Raw genomic sequence first — 16,420 nt, 5'->3', positions numbered from 1 at the left:
CAGATAGTCCCCGCCTGCTTCCCATAGTTGCCTGTGAGAGGCCCCAGCATTCCCCGCGACCGTTGTGTAGGCAGGCTGTACGGAAAATCAATGTAAGAATGTTTTTAAACCGTACCAATTTCCAGTCTTGCTGCAGGCCTTCATCACTGTACATGATGTAATCAATCCGGCGGCCATTCCCCTTCAGTGGAATCTTCCTTGCCTTTTGTTTGCTGGTGTTACATTGGCTTTTACTGGAAGGAAACACTATGTACTCTTTTCTGCCTTCTTCATTCTCCATCACTCTAAGGTGACATGATAGAATGAAAGAAGTAAGAGAGACATTTAATAAAAATTTACAACACAGGAGGACATTGTATCAAAGTCAATGATGTTATGCCTACCCAACACAAACATTTTGAGTCTGGGGTTGTTTATTGAATTAATTTTTTTCTTCTTCGTTTCAATTTTTTTCCTCAGCTTGGCCGCCCAGGAAAAAAAATTAATTCATTAAACGAGAAAGTAGCAGTTTTCAAGATACTTGGAAGTCTCGTGAGATGTCAGACCGGGGGATCTCTGCTCACGTACACACTTCCTTCAATTCAGTCTATTCAGCACAATCAAGTTTTATATAGATATGTGCAAATACAGTGGGAGATAGTCCAGTTATGAAAACATATTAATGGGATTGTTATTATAGTTTGTCGACCTTATCCAGGCAGCACGCGCATAAGCGTATCTCCAGGAGAAAAGCCCATTCTTATCTGATAAAATGTTGCAATGTTTGCCCAAGAATAGTTTAACAGAGTTAGATTTAGGGTTACGTTGTGACTCAACAGATGACCAGGGGACTGTTGAATTAATAAATAATCGGGTACAGACGCTCCCCTGCTTATGAACATTCAACTTACGAACAAACGGTACATACGAACATTCCTGCAAATTGCGTTTATGTCGAAAAATGTTCGTAAGTTATGGGGAATTTACATATAAAGTACTGCTCTACTGACAAATTTTCAAGTAACGAAAATGTTCTGGAAATAATTGTAATTTCATAAGCAAATTAGAAAAATAAAGAAAATTAACTCAAAAAACAACCCCCAAAAATAAATTAATATGAAAAACAAAGAAGAAGAAAGTGTATTAATTTGAAAAACTGAGTTGAAAAGAATTTGTAAAAAACCAACCCCAGAAATTTAATTATTTTGGAAAACAGAAGACGATATACAAATAATTACAAAAACAACCCTAGAAATTAAATTAATTTGAGAAACAAAGAAAAAAAAACAATTAAAAAAACAACCCAATAAAACAATTTAATTTGAAAAACGCCCAGGGCTGTTTTATTTTTAAGGTGAATGCAATATGCTTCCATAAATTTATACAGCACTTTTTTTTATTTTATTTTTTTTAATATATGCTGACTTAACTTTGAATGTATTAAACCTAATGACACCCCTGAAATCTTAATGGTCGCCACCATTTTTAATCTTATTTAGTATTGGACAATAGTATGAAAATAATTCCGACTTACTTTTGTAAACTCTCTGGTGAACTGACCTCATCATCGTGAAGGCCACTGGGATCCAGCAATGTACCTTTTCAAAGTAATGAAAACATGAATTACACACCGTCTGTCACACAATTAAAATACTTTTCATTGTAAAGAATTCATCATTCCAACACAGAGATGGCGAACAAGTTAGACACAAAGAGCAAAAACTGTGAGAGTCAAAAAGCCACACCACGCAAAGATGATCGGTGGTCCTTTACATCAGAAGCAACATAAAAAAAAACTATCTGCTAAATTATATTTTTAATTTATTTTGTTTTTATTTTTTGTGCAAAAAAATTGTAAACGTTTTAGGGTATGCCCCATATGTTGCTCCCTCTTAGGGAAAAGGCTGCAGCAGCCCTGTGACCTTCGTCATGATAAGTGATTCAGAAGATGAATAAATTATTGACATTTTGTGACTTCTACCACCCAACATCCGGGTAAGCCAAACTATTTTTTTAGCTAAAATTCCCAAAATGAAGCTCCCTGAGGAAAATTGACTGTCGCGAGTGGTTAGCGCATCGGCTTCACAGCTCTGGAGTGCTGATTCCAAATCCAGGTCATGTCCATCTGAGTGGAGTTTGCATGTTCTCCTCGGGCCTGCGCGGGTTTCCTCTGAGTACTCCGGTTTCCTCTGGGTACTCTGGTTTCCTCCCACATTCCAAAAACATGGATGGTAGGCTGCTTGGACATTCTAAAATGCCCTTAGATATGGGTTTGAGTGTGCATGGTTGTCCTTCTCCTCCTTGGTTCAAATCTGCAATCGGCTGGCCACCGATTCACGATGTCCCCGGCCTCTGGCCTGGAGTCAGTTCGGTTCAGAAAATGAGATGTAGATATATTTTATTTTAAAAATTGTATGCAGCAAAAAGCCAGTGCCATGGCCGCCTGGCTTTCTCGCATGTCGAAATTTTTCTGGTATCTAGGGGGACCCTTTCGATCAAAATTTTCATCGTAGCTCGAGCATCTCGTAGGTAGAGCTGCTCGTATGTCGAGGTACCACTGTATTGGTTTCCGCGCCAAAAATGTAAATGAATTTATTTTCTGAGGCCTAAATTAGAATATATTTATTTTGCGTATTTCCTACACAAAAATTCATATTTTCCAGGCCCTGAACACCTGACTTTTCCCTCTGGGGTCGCCACAGCAGAAGCCATTTTTACAAGGATGAACGCCGCTGAACAGGCAAAAGTTTTATTTCCCATGAAAGAGAATCTAAAATCAAACATTACCATCTCATCTAATTTTCTGAACCGCTTTATCCTCACAAGGGTTGTGGGGGTGCTGGAGCATATCCCAGCTGACTTCGGGCCAGAGGCGGAGGACACCTTGAATTAGTGGCTAGCCAATCACAGGACACAAGGAGACGGACAACCGTTCCCACTCACACTCATACCTAGGGGCAATTCAGAGTGTCCAATCAGCCTACCATGTATGGCTTTGGAATTTGGGAGGAAACTGGAGTACCCGGAGATAACCCATGCAGGCCCGGGGAGAACATGCAAACTTCACACAGGTGGACCGACCTGGATTTGAACCAAGGTCCCTCACTGTGAGGCTGACATGCTAACCACCCTTAACATTGTGTATCTGTAGACAAAATGAAATAAAACTAGCATGTGGTAAAAGTAATCTTCAAATCATATTTGAGAGCACGAACACATTGATTTACCTTACATGGCAAAAAGGGAGATGTTGATCAGAAATTTTCTAAATCTAGACCAATATAATGTATGAATTAAGTCACTCGACAATATTGGTCTGTGTAGGAGAGGGACATAACGGCTTTTTATGTTCTGTAATTGTTTTTTCAATTGTGTAATTTTGAACAGGGATATTTTCTGTTCACGTTAGATATGCCAGTCGATTTTAATGAAATTTTAATTGTTAAAAATATTCACGTTGTTTTTTTTTAATTTGGTCAATAAAATTATTATTCTTTTTTCCTCATCCCTAGTTTTAACACATCGGTTTGCTTGTAGTTGAAAATGTGGGAATGTGACCTGGGATAAAATTTTGATCATAATGGTGACAAGTGGTACAAACATAAATGGGGGTATAGATGAACGATTTATTACAAATGAAATAAACCCCAATCATTTAAAAAAAAAAGTTTTGTCAGATTACTTTTGTAAAATTTCCAATGCGTTCTTATGATACAAATTATTTGAAAAATAAGACAGCTGGTCAACTGGCTAGCGAGCTGGAAGTCCTTTAGGTTACTGCATTCATTGAGATTACTATATCATTTTTTATTCGTCCGGTGGTCGTTGATAGGCAGGATTCTGTAAGTGTCTGCGCCCCGTCTGCGCGTCGTGAAATTCATGATTGGCTGGTCACTAGATGACGTCACTAGATGACGTCACTAGATGACGAATGTCGCGAGATTGTCCGCACCCCCTGCTGCGTCACTACGGTATCGCATCGACGATCAACAGAACTCTTACATTGCTAGGATTCTGTAAGTGTATGCGCCCCGTCTGCGTCATAAAATTAGTGAATGGTTCTTTCAATTGGTTCATTTTTAGTGGTTTCTGGTTCTTTTTAGGAATTTGGAATCTTACTCAATCACGGGAGTACAAAAATATATTTTTAGTATTGAAGATTTACAAAAAATAGTTACACAAATATTTGTCTACATAATTCTATGCAATTTTCCCACAAAAAAATGCATACGATGAAAACAGTCACAAAAATAAAATAAAAAACCTGATCGACCGCCTCCAGTCGATTATGCTTACTATGTTACCTTTATTTATTTGTATTTTTTTGAGGGAGGGCAAGCTTAATGCTTCAGTCTTTGTTGATCCATTCATGATCTTAATTTGCAATTTCAACCAAAATTTCAAGAGAGAATTAGCAGATCTGCTGTTGTGGTTTGCCAGGCAAAATCCACATCTTCATAAACAAGGCCTTAATGAAAATACATATCCAGTACTATCCCTGAAATAACGCTGGCCTAAATAAGACTTCTAATCCAGATACACTGGTTTCTATGCCACTAATGCTCATGCATCATGACTTGCGATTTAATTTTTAAAAGGTGAAATAATTATGATTTATTTGGAATTCAGATTACAGTATATTTTGCCTGGTTTGTACAGTATTGTTTGAAATATTGACATATTCTCTCACTGTGACTTTCCAGTCTACAAGAATAATGAGTGAGTGACAAGACCTCTGATGTGAGTGTTTGTGTGAAGGGGTTGTGTGTTGTTACCCAAAACCCATGGCTTGTCTTCTCCTGGGCCCTGGCGACATGGGTCCTTGTATATAGAAAAAAGTGAATGCTGTTGTTCCAACTTGTCCTCTGGGAAAAAAAAAACAAGCATGCATTTAGAAAGACCAGAAGAGGAATTTCAACATCAGCTACATCCGTAAAAATGGCCAGAGAGGATTGACTTTCTGTAGTTATAGAAGAAGCAGCTTGTATAGCACCCACTGAATTTTACAATGTATACATATTTGAAATATATATGACTTGTTTTGCATAATCGGCCCAAATGTTGTATTTTGAAAGACACTTATTTGGCTGTTTTCCTTATATGTAATGATTCTCAGACAATTTAAAAAGTAGATAAAATATTTTCCAAGTAACATGACTGATAAAATAACTACTGTGAGCCTTCACCACTTTGTGGCGTCAACATTCAGGGTTTCAGTACATTCAAGTTTTATTTAATAATAAACATTGAAAAAAAGTTCATAAAAATGCAGAAGACCGAGATAAAAATGGCGGAAGTCGGGGATCCGCTTCGTCTTCGGCGTTGAATTGGGTGGCACTCAGCGCCGAAGAAGTCATATTTCACCGTAGAAGAATAATGCACAGAATATGTTAACGGCCTAGAAGGATGACATCTTGTCCTTTCCTGGTTTCTTTGGATTTCGTACAATTCGAATCGCGCACATTACCAGTGGAGAAACACTATGTCAAGCCTATTCCAGCTTTGTTTGGATTTTGAGTGCCATTGAGCCCAGGAAAAAATGATGACAGTGACTGAAAAGCGAACTTTGCTATGCTAAAGACAAAGCACGCCATTGAGGCGGGAATCTACTGTGCCTTTTACCAAGAAAGCAGAAGCGAATATTCGGAAGACGGCCACAATATCCTTTTCCAAGGACACTTAGCAGGTGGTAACCACTATGAATAAAAAAAAGAACCAACATCATAAGGGATTCACACTGTAGATACGGGTAGATGACAAAATGCTAATAGCCATAGAATTCGGCAATCGTCTTGGCGGTGTCATGTCCGTGTACAACAGCATATTTCTAAAAGAAAAGAAACAATGGTCCCATGTTCCTTGTGCGCCGAAAACCTCTCACAAAAAGAAACTTCTCCTGTTGCCCCTACGGTGCCCCCTGAACATTCCATCAATGATTCAATGTCTCAAATCTGACGAAGAGGACTAGGACTAAAGCTCCCAACAACCTTTTTTTTTAAATCAAGCAAAGAGGAATTATTTTCACTGTGAGTACAATACTTAAAGTATTTACAATTTGTTATTTTGATATGAGGGCGGCCCGGCGGCTGAGCGGTTAATGCAGCCACCTCACAGTGGGGGACCTTGGTTCAAATCCAGATCGATCCACCTGTGTGGAGTTTGCATGTTCTCTCTGGGCCTGCGTGGTTTTTCTCTGGGTACTCCAGTTTCTGCTGAATAAAGAAGCACCTGACTGCAATTCACTGATTGTACTTCTAACAATCTAACAATGGGTGGAAAGGTTTGCTCTTATGGGTTGATACGAAAACTTGCACCCAGTGCGGGCCTTTGTGGAATAGTTTGCCCACCCCTGGGTTAAGTGGAAGAAGATGGATATGATTGATTACATACCTGAAGAGCAATTGTCAAAGTTGAGGTCACCCAGAAGAACATCAAAGGCCACAATGTCTTCAAGAATGTTCTCTCCTTCGGGATGATGTGATGAAGCTTGACGAAACTCTGCCCCCCACTGGATTAGCAGGTCTAACTGTTCACAACGCACAGAAGCATCACCTAACAGACAATAAACATGGAAAGAAAACATTGTGCTATCAGTATAAACTAATTGCTTTATTGGGAAAAATTGAAAAACAAAACATAATTCAAACATAATTATCAATAGACAGAATATTTGAATTTTATCTGTTTAGACAAACCGGACAACCATACCCACTCACACCCATACCTAGGGGCAGTTTACAGTGTTCAATCAGCCTACCATGCATGTTTTTGGAATGTGGGAGGAAACCAGAGTACCCGGTGAAAACCCACGCAGGCCCAAGGAGAACATGCAAACTCCACACAGGTGGACGCAGCTTGGATTTGAATCGACGACCCCGGAGCCAACGTGCTCACCACTCACGCCACCGAGCCGCCCTCCTTTTTGACATATTCCTCAAAATCAGTGGTGCTCAAACTATCTTGCTCAATGATCTACTTTTTAAGGAGCCAACTAAACGCGATCCACCTTTTTTTCTGGGCCAATCAAAGCTCAGCAGTTACTATGTCTGCTGATGCCCGTAAAAAAAAAAAAAAGTAGTATAGGCAGGTAGTAATTTTGCGTGGGCACGGAATAGCGGTGTTTCCCAGCTCAAGTCCCATATCAAATTTGATTTATTTTGATGCTTTTTCTTGATGTATTTGGAGTACTTAACATCTTCTGTATCATTCTTGTACATAATTCTAGACACGTTTGCTGTATTGTGTGTAACTGAAATTTTCCTTTCTCATTTAACCCATTTTTCAAAAGTAAATATTTATAGTGCACTAACAGTCTTTTGGTTCTTCGCCGGTCTATTTTTCAAACTTTCCCCCGTAGTGCCGTTCAATTGCCGCTCTATTTTTTCGACTAGCTGGTCAGAATTTAAGAAGATCCTGTACATTTTATGGATGAAAAGAGAAAACAGGTAACATATACATTTATTTAACAAAAGGCACAAATGCTGGTAAGTAACGCGATTACTGGTAAGTAATTACAAATCCACTGGTGAAAATCAAGTGACACGTCGCTGTTGTCGCTGTCCTCGTCATGCACATCACCTTTCGCATCAGCATTGAGTTTCTGAGTCAGTTCACGTTCATCGTCGCCAGCATTGGCTCGCGCTTGCTGGAGAAGTCGCAAACTACTCTGAATCGGGCCATCTGACCTGAAACAATGAAGCTGGCTCGAATGTTAACCAGTTTCGTTTTACGGAGCTGTGTATAATGACAATAAAGGCTTTTGATTTGATGTTGCCAAATTTGGTGTAGCTCTTCTTGCCATGCAACATCCAGTTCTTGTAGAACTGTTAGAATTTGGCCTTGAATGGGGCATTCCAGCAGACTTCGGGGCCTGAATAAATTTGCTGCAGCCTCCTGGAATGACGACCACATCAATATGGAGCTTTTTCAATTGCTTGAGACAAAGTATGAATTCCAGGCAAGAAGGCACTTGCCATCTGACCACCTTCTCATGTTGAAAAAAACCTCTATTCCGCCGGCATGGCGCTCTATTTTTCAAACTTTCCCCCGTAGTGACGTTAAATTAGAGGTGCCGCTCAATTAGAGGGTGTCGTTCAATTAGAGGGTGCCGTTCTATTTTTCAATTCTTCCACCAAAGGGCCGTTTTATTAGAGGTGACAGTCAAATAGAGTTTTTACGGTGTGTATATATACAGTTGTGGTCAAAAGTTTACGTACACTTGTGAAGAACATAATGTCATGGCTCTCTTGAGTTTGCAGTTATTTCTACAAATCAGATTTTTCTCTGATAGTGACAGGAACGGATACTTTCTTGTTCCAAAAAAAACATACATGAAGTTTGGTTCTTTTGTGACTTTATTATGGGTGAACAGAAAAATGGAAACATGGACTTGTTTTTTCTGCATTATCCACAAGTTCTCAATGGGGTTTAAGTCAGGATTTTGGGAAGGCCATTCAAAAACCTTAAATCAAGCCTGATTTAGCCATTCCATTACCATTTTTGATGTGTGTTGGGGTCATTGTCCTGTTGAAATACCCAACTGCGCCCAAGACCCAATCTTCGGGCTGATGACTATTTTTTCTTGAAGAATTTGAAGGTAATCCTCCTTCTTCATCATGCCATTTACTCTCTGTAAAGCACCAGTTCCATTGGTAGCAAAACAGCCCCACAGCATAATACTACCACCACCATGCTTGATGGTAGGCACGGCGTACTTGGGGATAAAGGCCTTACCTTTTCTCCTCCAAACATATTGCTGTACATTGTGGCCAAACAGCTCGATTTTTTTCGTCTGACCACAGAACTTTCCTCCAGAAGGTTTAATCTTTGTCCATGTGAACAGCAGCAAACTTGAGTCGAGCCTTAAGGTGCCGCTTTTGGAGCAAGGGCTTCCTTCTTGCACGGCAGCCTCTCAGTCCATGGAGATGCCAAACACGCTTCACTGTGGACACTGACACCTGCGTTCCAGCAGCTTCTAATTCTTGGCAGGTCTACTTTTTGCGGATTTTTGGATGAATCTTCACCCTCCTGGCAGATTTTCTCTCAGGAGCAGGTGATAGCTCGCGTTTTCTACCTGATCGTAGCAATGACAAAACAGTTTCCTGACTTGTTCAAGTCAAGGATTCGCTTTTTCAGATCCATGCTGAGCTCCTTTGACTTCTTATTGTAGCGTTTGTTGATGTTTGCATTCAATGAGCCCTATTTAAATGGCCTCAGAGAAGTCACCAGCTGACAAGAAGTTAAGAGGGCATGGTATGAAGCTCATTTCACTGACACAACTTTCAAAGTCACCAAAATTGCTAATTTGTATTGCTATATCTATATTTTTGATCCAGCAGATTTGATCATGTTTTCTGTTAAGCCATAATAAAGTCTTAAAAGAACCAAACTTCATGATTTTTTTGAGACAAAGTATCTGTTCCAATCTCTATAAGAAAAAAAATCAGAGTTATATATATATATATATATATATATATATATATATACATATATATATATATACATATATATATATATATATATATATATATATATATATATATATATATATATATATATATATATATATATATATATATATATATATATATATATATATATATATATATATATATATATATATATATATATATATATATATATATATATATATATATATATATATATATTTTTTTTTTACATTTACATTGATCTATTATTTAAACCATTGTGGCATCTCTATGTTTAGTCCTGTCAAAAGTGTAGGAGTAGCTCGAAATATCAGGCAAGGGTGGAAGACATGTCTCGGATAAAAAATGAGGGAGCCATTGAATCGAGCTTTAAATAGAGATGTGACGCTCTAAACAGCAGAAGCCAGTCACCATGGGAACTGCAGGAGGAAGAACGCAGTGATTTCAAAGCACAAATTCAAACTACAAGCTTTACAGATGTAACACCACATATTGATAATGTGTAGTTTAGGTCAGCCACATAGAATAAAATATACAGTTTTAAAATGGTGTTATCTTTTGTTACTCCTTTGAAAACAGGACTGTAAAATACAAAAATGTTACTCAAACAATTTGGTGCAGTTCACTTGTGTGTTGTCAGCAATGGTAAAGTGTGCCATGGGAAATTACCTGCTAATAAATCATACATTGTAGTATTCCGAGAGCGAAAAAAAGCATTACAACATTGCAATATGATGAATAAATCAATATTGTTGTTGTATGTATTATTACAAGATTCTTATCCCCACACCAACCTGGGACTCCAACCTTCCACCTTCTCCTGGATTAAGGACTGATCAACCGAGCCCAGCACCAGAAGATGGGTCGCCACCTCTCATCCAGTGTTGAGTCCACTACTCTACTCACAATACAGACTTGACTGCAGACTCACGCAACCTGAGAACCTGAACTCTCCAGTGCTTTTAACACCTTTTTGCATCCTCAATTGTACTTGCTGACTTGGTTGTTTTTGTTGTCGTTTTTGTTTTGAATTCGTAAAAGAAGTGCTGGAACTAATTTAATTTCATAAAATGCATTAGCAGATTAAAATCATTTTGTTGCTTATTTTTAATGTTACATGAACCAGTAGTCGGGCGGCCCGGTTGCGCGAGTGTTTAGCCCGTCGGCCTCATAGCTCTGGGGATCTGGATTCAAATACAGGTTGGTCCACCTGTGTGGAGTTTGCATGTTCTCCCCGGGCCTGCGTGGGTTTCCTCTGGGTACTATGGTTTCCTCCCACGTTCCCAAAACATGCATGTTAGGCTGATTGGACAATCTAAATTGCCCCTCAGTATGGGTGTAAGTGTGCATGGTTGTCCGTCTCCTCGTGTCCTTTCCTCGGCTGGCCACCGATTCAGGTTGTCAGGTATGGATTATGAACGGGAAACACGGTAATATTGAGTAGAGCTCAGCTCTATTAGAGCCATAGAGAAATGTTTTGACAGCTGTAACACATTTAGTGTTGTTTAACTATTACTTATTTAGAATTTTGACTAGTAATTTAATATATTGAACACTATCTGTTTGTTGTTGTTATTTGTGCACGTCCCTACTTTTTTCTTCTTCTTGACTAATTATGTTGACTACTTATTTATTCATTATTTATTACAATTTTTGATAAATAATTTAATAGTTTTTGTTATTATTTTTCTGTTTTTTGTCAGTGTACACTTCATAGCGAGGCTTGAAAATTCATTATACTCGTATAACGACAGTAAAAGCATTGAATTCAATTCAATAATTGTACCTTCTATGGCATGGAGGTGGGTATTTGTAAGGTAGCCCACAATTCTTTGCTCTCGGTGGTTGGTGCCCACGTGAACCTGGAAATGACAATGAGAATGTGTGAACAAAAAGAGCCCTTTAATTGACATTACCCAATTGTGAGAATTACTACATAATTCTGGTAATAGAAAAGCCAAAAGTAGTATATTATTGAAGCTGTATAAATATTTATTCATATAGTTATTCATACTAATCATGCATATTTTTTCATTGCTGTTCTATCACTGTGTAGAAGATTATTCACAAAACTGTCTGTCCTCTTAATTCCTTCTCCTCAAAGCTGTGATAAGAGGTAATTAGAATTGATTGGTTATCAGATGTAGCACGGTGGACGTGTAGGTAGCACGTCTGCCTCATAGTTCTGAGATTGAGGATTCAATCCCTTGTTGGTTTCAACCTTCCTGTATGGAGTTTGAATATTCTCCCAGAGTATACGTGGGCTTTCTCCGGGTACTGCGGTTTTCTCCCACACCCCAAAAACATTCATTATAGGCTGATTTAGCACTCTAAATTGCCTTAAGGTATTGTGTTAGGGTGAATGTTTGTTCGTTTTATTGTGTGAACTTTAGGGCTAATGTTCTGTTGTATAATAGTCAATTGTCTTTGCTGACAGTGTTTCAAATCTATTCATTAGTACAGATGAAGACATTTAGATCACGTAACATGAACAACACTTAAAACACAAAAACATAGTTTTGTTCTATAATGGGATGCCTGCAAGTTGTCAAGTTTCATGGATTGTGAACCGTGATCGGATCGAAACTCAGGGAAGCAGGCATATGCACCGAGTAGAGTGCAAAAACTTTAATAAACTTGGTAAGGTTCTCAAAAAATAAGAAAGACTTTTAAACCAAATAACAGAATCCGGAGGAGGAGATGTCAAACGAGGATCACAGGACATAGGCATGACAAACGCAGATGATTCGACTGACAAACACACAGGGTTAAAATAGACAAACATGGGTTGAACAGACAATCAGAAACACCTGGGTTACACAAGTGGTTGCAATCAGGAGTAACACCAGAAGCAGGGAAATGACAGGTGAACTCAATGGGCAATCACAGGGACAGGTCAGACGGGAAAAAAGCAGCAAAACCAATCCCTCATACAACCCCCCAACAAAGGGACGGATTCCAGACGTTCCACATACACAAAACTAAAAACTAAAACTAAAATAGGAAACACCAAACACGCCTCGCCATGTGAGCAGGATGGGTCGCAAGCATCCTCGCCGTGTGAGCAGGATGGGTCGCAAGCATCCTCGCCGTGTGAGGAGGATGGATCGCAGGCTGTCTCGCCCTGGGAGCAAGATGTGTCGCAGGCCACTTCACCCTGGGAGCAGGATGGGTCACATGGATCCAGGCCCCCGTTGTCCAAGTTGCCGCTGTCACGGCCCTCGATGTCCACGTTGCCGCCGTCAAGGCCCCCACCATCCACGTTGTGCCGTCAGGGTCCGCGTTGTCCACGTTTCCACTGGCAGGGTTCCCGTCGTCCACATTGCCACCGCCAGGGCCCCCCCGTCATCCACATTGCCGCCGTCTGGGACCCTGCCGTCCAGATTGCCGCCGTCCAGTTTGCCGCCGTCCAGATTGCCGCCGTCCAGATTGCCGCCGTCCAGATTGCCGCCGTCAGGGCCTCTATCATCCAGGACGCCGCCATCTAGCAACGGGACGGGCGCTTGAGAACGGGGCGCTGGAATGGGCGCATGAGAATGGGGTGCTGGGACGGTCGCATGAGAATGGGGGGCAGGAACTGGTACAGGCTAACAGGGATCCTGAGCTTGCACTGGTGAGTGGGGCTCTGGAGCTGGTACTGGTAAGCCAGGATCCTCCTACATTCCAAAAATATGCATGGTAGGCTAATTGGACACTCTAAATTGCCCCTAGGTCTGGGTGTGAATGTGCATGGTCGTCTGTTTCCTTTTGCGCTGCGATCGGCTGGCCACTGATTCAGGGTGACCCCCTCGCAGGCCCAGAGTCAGCTTTTTTATACTTAATATAAAGCCATGAAGTGGTGAAGAATGACAGTATTGGTAATTGAACTTGTGCACTTGTTTTTTTGTACAGGCGTGAAATAATGCGGTATTGTAGTAATAATAGGTGGTCTAGATTATCTGCGAAATCTGAGAGATTACTGCATCCATGCATATGGTAGAAATAATTATATTAGATGAGGAGAGAAACTGTGGGCCCCAAAAGCTTTAATTACTGAGCACTGGTTCCCTCTTTAGGGAAATATTTTTAATTAATATTGAATCTTTGTGTCTCTCTTAGTTTCTATGGCTCTCATTTATCCAATCCATTACCTATCAACAAGATACAAATCAGACAAATTCTGCTAACCTGCAAATGCTCTGCAGGTGAACACATCCATGAGAAAATTATGATAATGACTGTGCTTCCAGGGACTAAAACCATGTATGTATGACATTGTCAGGCCCCAGACCAGACTGGTGGCTGGTTGCGCCTGTCATCCAATCACAGGCCCAGCCCCTAATGAATCGAGCGCTTCCTGGTGTGAGTCATTAGCCAGCAAGGAGTATTTGAAGCCACCAGGAACATGACCACGCCGCTGGATCGTCTTATCAGTTCACTGTTGGGTACCCTCTCGCGTTTTCTCCTTGCCTGCCTTGTTGATCTACGACCTGTTGTTTCCTCCCAGGATTCCGACCACGCTCTACCGCACGACCACGAATCACGGACCACGGACAAGACTTCGCCTTCGACCTTGTACCCTCCACTCTGGACTTCATGATAGGCTTCGCAGCTACCGATCTTCCTGCTACGACTAACGACTCGCCTACGCTACCTGTATTGTGCTTGCCCGTCTCTTGGACGATTTTAATAAAGATTACAAAAAAGACCATACTCGCAGCCCCCGCCTGCTTTGGGGTGCTCCATTCCCGATCGTAACAGACATGATGCTTCCACCACATTGAGATTGAGTTGCATTTTTAACACTTAAAGAAAGTTTATAAAAAGAGAAATTAAACAATACTGAACCTATTTTGGATTTGACCTATATATTAAAATCTCTGCAAAAAGATAAACAAACCAAGAGAGAGGGATCACGATTCCTCCTACAGTATATACAATTTCTTAATGAACAAAAAAATTGAGCACACAGAAATTCGAGAATGCTTGGACGTACATAATTACGTACGCAAAACATTTTGGATAAGGGCCAAGGTAGGTGTAACACATTATTGCCCAATAAATCGATCATAAGTGCCTAGTAAATCTCAAAGAAAGTGTCAGTTGGTTATCCCCTCGTTTGGGGGAGAGAAAAAGGTCGATGAGAATCTGTCTATCCTTCCCTACTATTAAATTGGTGGAACTGATGAAAGAGCTGTGGTAGCCAACTTAATAACATTCATGACAACAAGTCCAATCTTGTCATAATGCATGATGCACATTTAATGTTACCTGACACTACTATAGCATCATCTACACCAGGGGTGTCCAAGCACAAAGGGCTGCAGTGGGTGCAGGTTTTTGCTCTACCTGATCAAACATGGACAGGAGTTTCTTCTGAAACATGCGGCACCTAACTACAATCAACTGTTTAGACTTTTAAGACCCCGGATTGCTGAAAATGTATCCTCTTCATCTTGGAATGAAATCCTGCACCCACTGCAGCCCCAGTATATCAGTTAGGTCACATGGTCTACACTAGGGCTGCTCAATATGTAGATTGTGATCTTGCAATTGCTAAGGTACTATTGGTAGATCTCATGAGTGTGTGGTTCAATATTGAGTGTTTTTTGTGGTGAGACTCAATTTTAAGTTGAGTCTATAACTTGAGTGCTTTTCTATAATGTTAACATGTCATTCAATTTCATCCAACAACAATCACAATTATTCAAAAGTGGTGAATCTGGAATGTGCATGTTTGTTCTTTTTGAACAAGTTAATTCAAGGGGCTAACTGATTAATGACGGAAAAATTTCCTCCAACTTGTGACATAACAGTTCAACAGGAAGTTCAGCTATTCTGAATGTTGTTGAATTAAAACTGTGGAGTGGTATTGCACATTGCATTTTCATGTTCCACGTGCTGTGCTACCATGACTGCCTTATTTTCAGATGGTCCAAAAATTGTCACTCAAAATGAAAAATGAATTGATGTCCAAAATGAAATGGTGTCCAAAATCGGCTCACTGGCAACTGAATGAACGAATTCACAAAGAAAAAAACGTTCACAAAAACGAAATACACCACATTCAGTTTGAAGTACAGTACTCAGTTTTGGAACTTTCTGTTCATTTTATGGCTATTGTCCACCTAGTGCTGTTGCGGTGCCCCACATTTCTGAAATCATCCTCCATAGTACCAGTTGCCAATCAAACTGCAGTAACTGAGCTAAATAATTATATACCAGTGGACCCTGTAATCATGAAGTGAGTCAGGGAGAGTCTTCATTATATCAAGGGTGGTCTACCGCTACCCTTGAGCCTCACCGTGAACATATTGGAGAAATAAATCAACTAATGCTGGCATCTGGCTGGCCCTCTACTCTGTATTTTAACGAGAGAGACAAAAAAGAAACCTTCCAATACTACCATGAAGATACTATCATAGAAAAATCTCTGTATGCACAATCTAGGAACTGCAACATCTATGTGGACCAAGGACTTTTTGTTATTAATCAACCCAAATAGAGCTTTATAAATCGCATTGCACCTTCATATTTAATCAAAATAGACCATTACTTTGGACGTATAATTACCAAACTTATTTAATGGTGGAAAAAATCACCCGAATCAGAGAAAGATCAGTGAAAAACCTAGGGCAAGCTGGAGAGACTATGTCTCTCGGTTGGACTTGGAACGCCTCAGTATTCCTCTCATCTTCTTCCGCTTATCCGAAGTCGGGTTGCGGGGGCAGCAGCTTCAGCAGGGAAGAACAGACTTCCCTCTCCACAGCCATTTCATCCAGTATCCCAAGGCATTCCCGGGCCATCCGGGACACAAAGTCTCCCCAGAAGGTCCAAGATCGGCCTCGTGGCCTCCTACCGGTGGGACGTACCCGGAACACCTCCCGAGGTAGGCGTCCAGGGTGCATTGATCAGATGCCCAAGCCAACTCATCTGGCTCCTCTCCATCCGTAGGAATAAGGCCGGCAGAGTGGTTATGTGGCAAAGTTCCGGAGTTGAGGGTTTTATCCCAA

General features: G+C 40.4%; 2 protein-coding genes across 3 annotated transcripts in view; one reads left to right on the top strand and one right to left on the bottom strand.

Moving 5' to 3' along the window:
- Positions 1-16,420, bottom strand: part of smpd3 (sphingomyelin phosphodiesterase 3) — a 40,442-nt gene that overhangs the window by 4,882 nt on the left and 19,140 nt on the right. For both annotated transcript variants that reach the window (XM_077741592.1, XM_077741582.1), the window contains 5 exons: positions 11,215-11,290; positions 6,370-6,531; positions 4,755-4,844; positions 1,514-1,577; positions 116-284 (listed from right to left, as the gene is read on the bottom strand). In XM_077741592.1, the coding sequence (XP_077597718.1) occupies positions 116-284; positions 1,514-1,577; positions 4,755-4,844; positions 6,370-6,531; positions 11,215-11,290 (561 nt within the window). The remainder of the gene's footprint in view (positions 1-115; positions 285-1,513; positions 1,578-4,754; positions 4,845-6,369; positions 6,532-11,214; positions 11,291-16,420) is intronic.
- On the top strand, positions 12,288-14,401 carry LOC144193335 (uncharacterized). The gene is made up of 4 exons (XM_077712168.1): positions 12,288-12,323; positions 12,464-13,612; positions 13,690-13,847; positions 13,915-14,401. Exons 1-2 carry the CDS (start codon positions 12,288-12,290, stop codon positions 12,914-12,916), a joined length of 489 nt encoding a protein of 162 aa, XP_077568294.1. The 3' UTR covers positions 12,917-13,612; positions 13,690-13,847; positions 13,915-14,401.

This window comes from Stigmatopora nigra, chromosome 2 (genome assembly GCF_051989575.1).
Source record: "Stigmatopora nigra isolate UIUO_SnigA chromosome 2, RoL_Snig_1.1, whole genome shotgun sequence".
In the NCBI taxonomy this organism is placed as follows: Eukaryota; Metazoa; Chordata; class Actinopteri; order Syngnathiformes; family Syngnathidae; genus Stigmatopora; species Stigmatopora nigra.
The sequence above is the reverse complement of the archived record's forward strand: the minus strand, read 5'-3'. Positions and strand labels throughout refer to the sequence as shown.

Coding starts and splice junctions, on each gene's coding strand:
- LOC144193335 (XM_077712168.1), top strand. CDS start 12,288: ATGACAGGTGAACTCAATGGGCAATCACAGGGACAG. Junction 12,324..12,463: donor ATGGGCAATCACAGGGACAG/GTCAGACGGGAA, acceptor CCATGTGAGCAG/GATGGGTCGCAAGCATCCTC.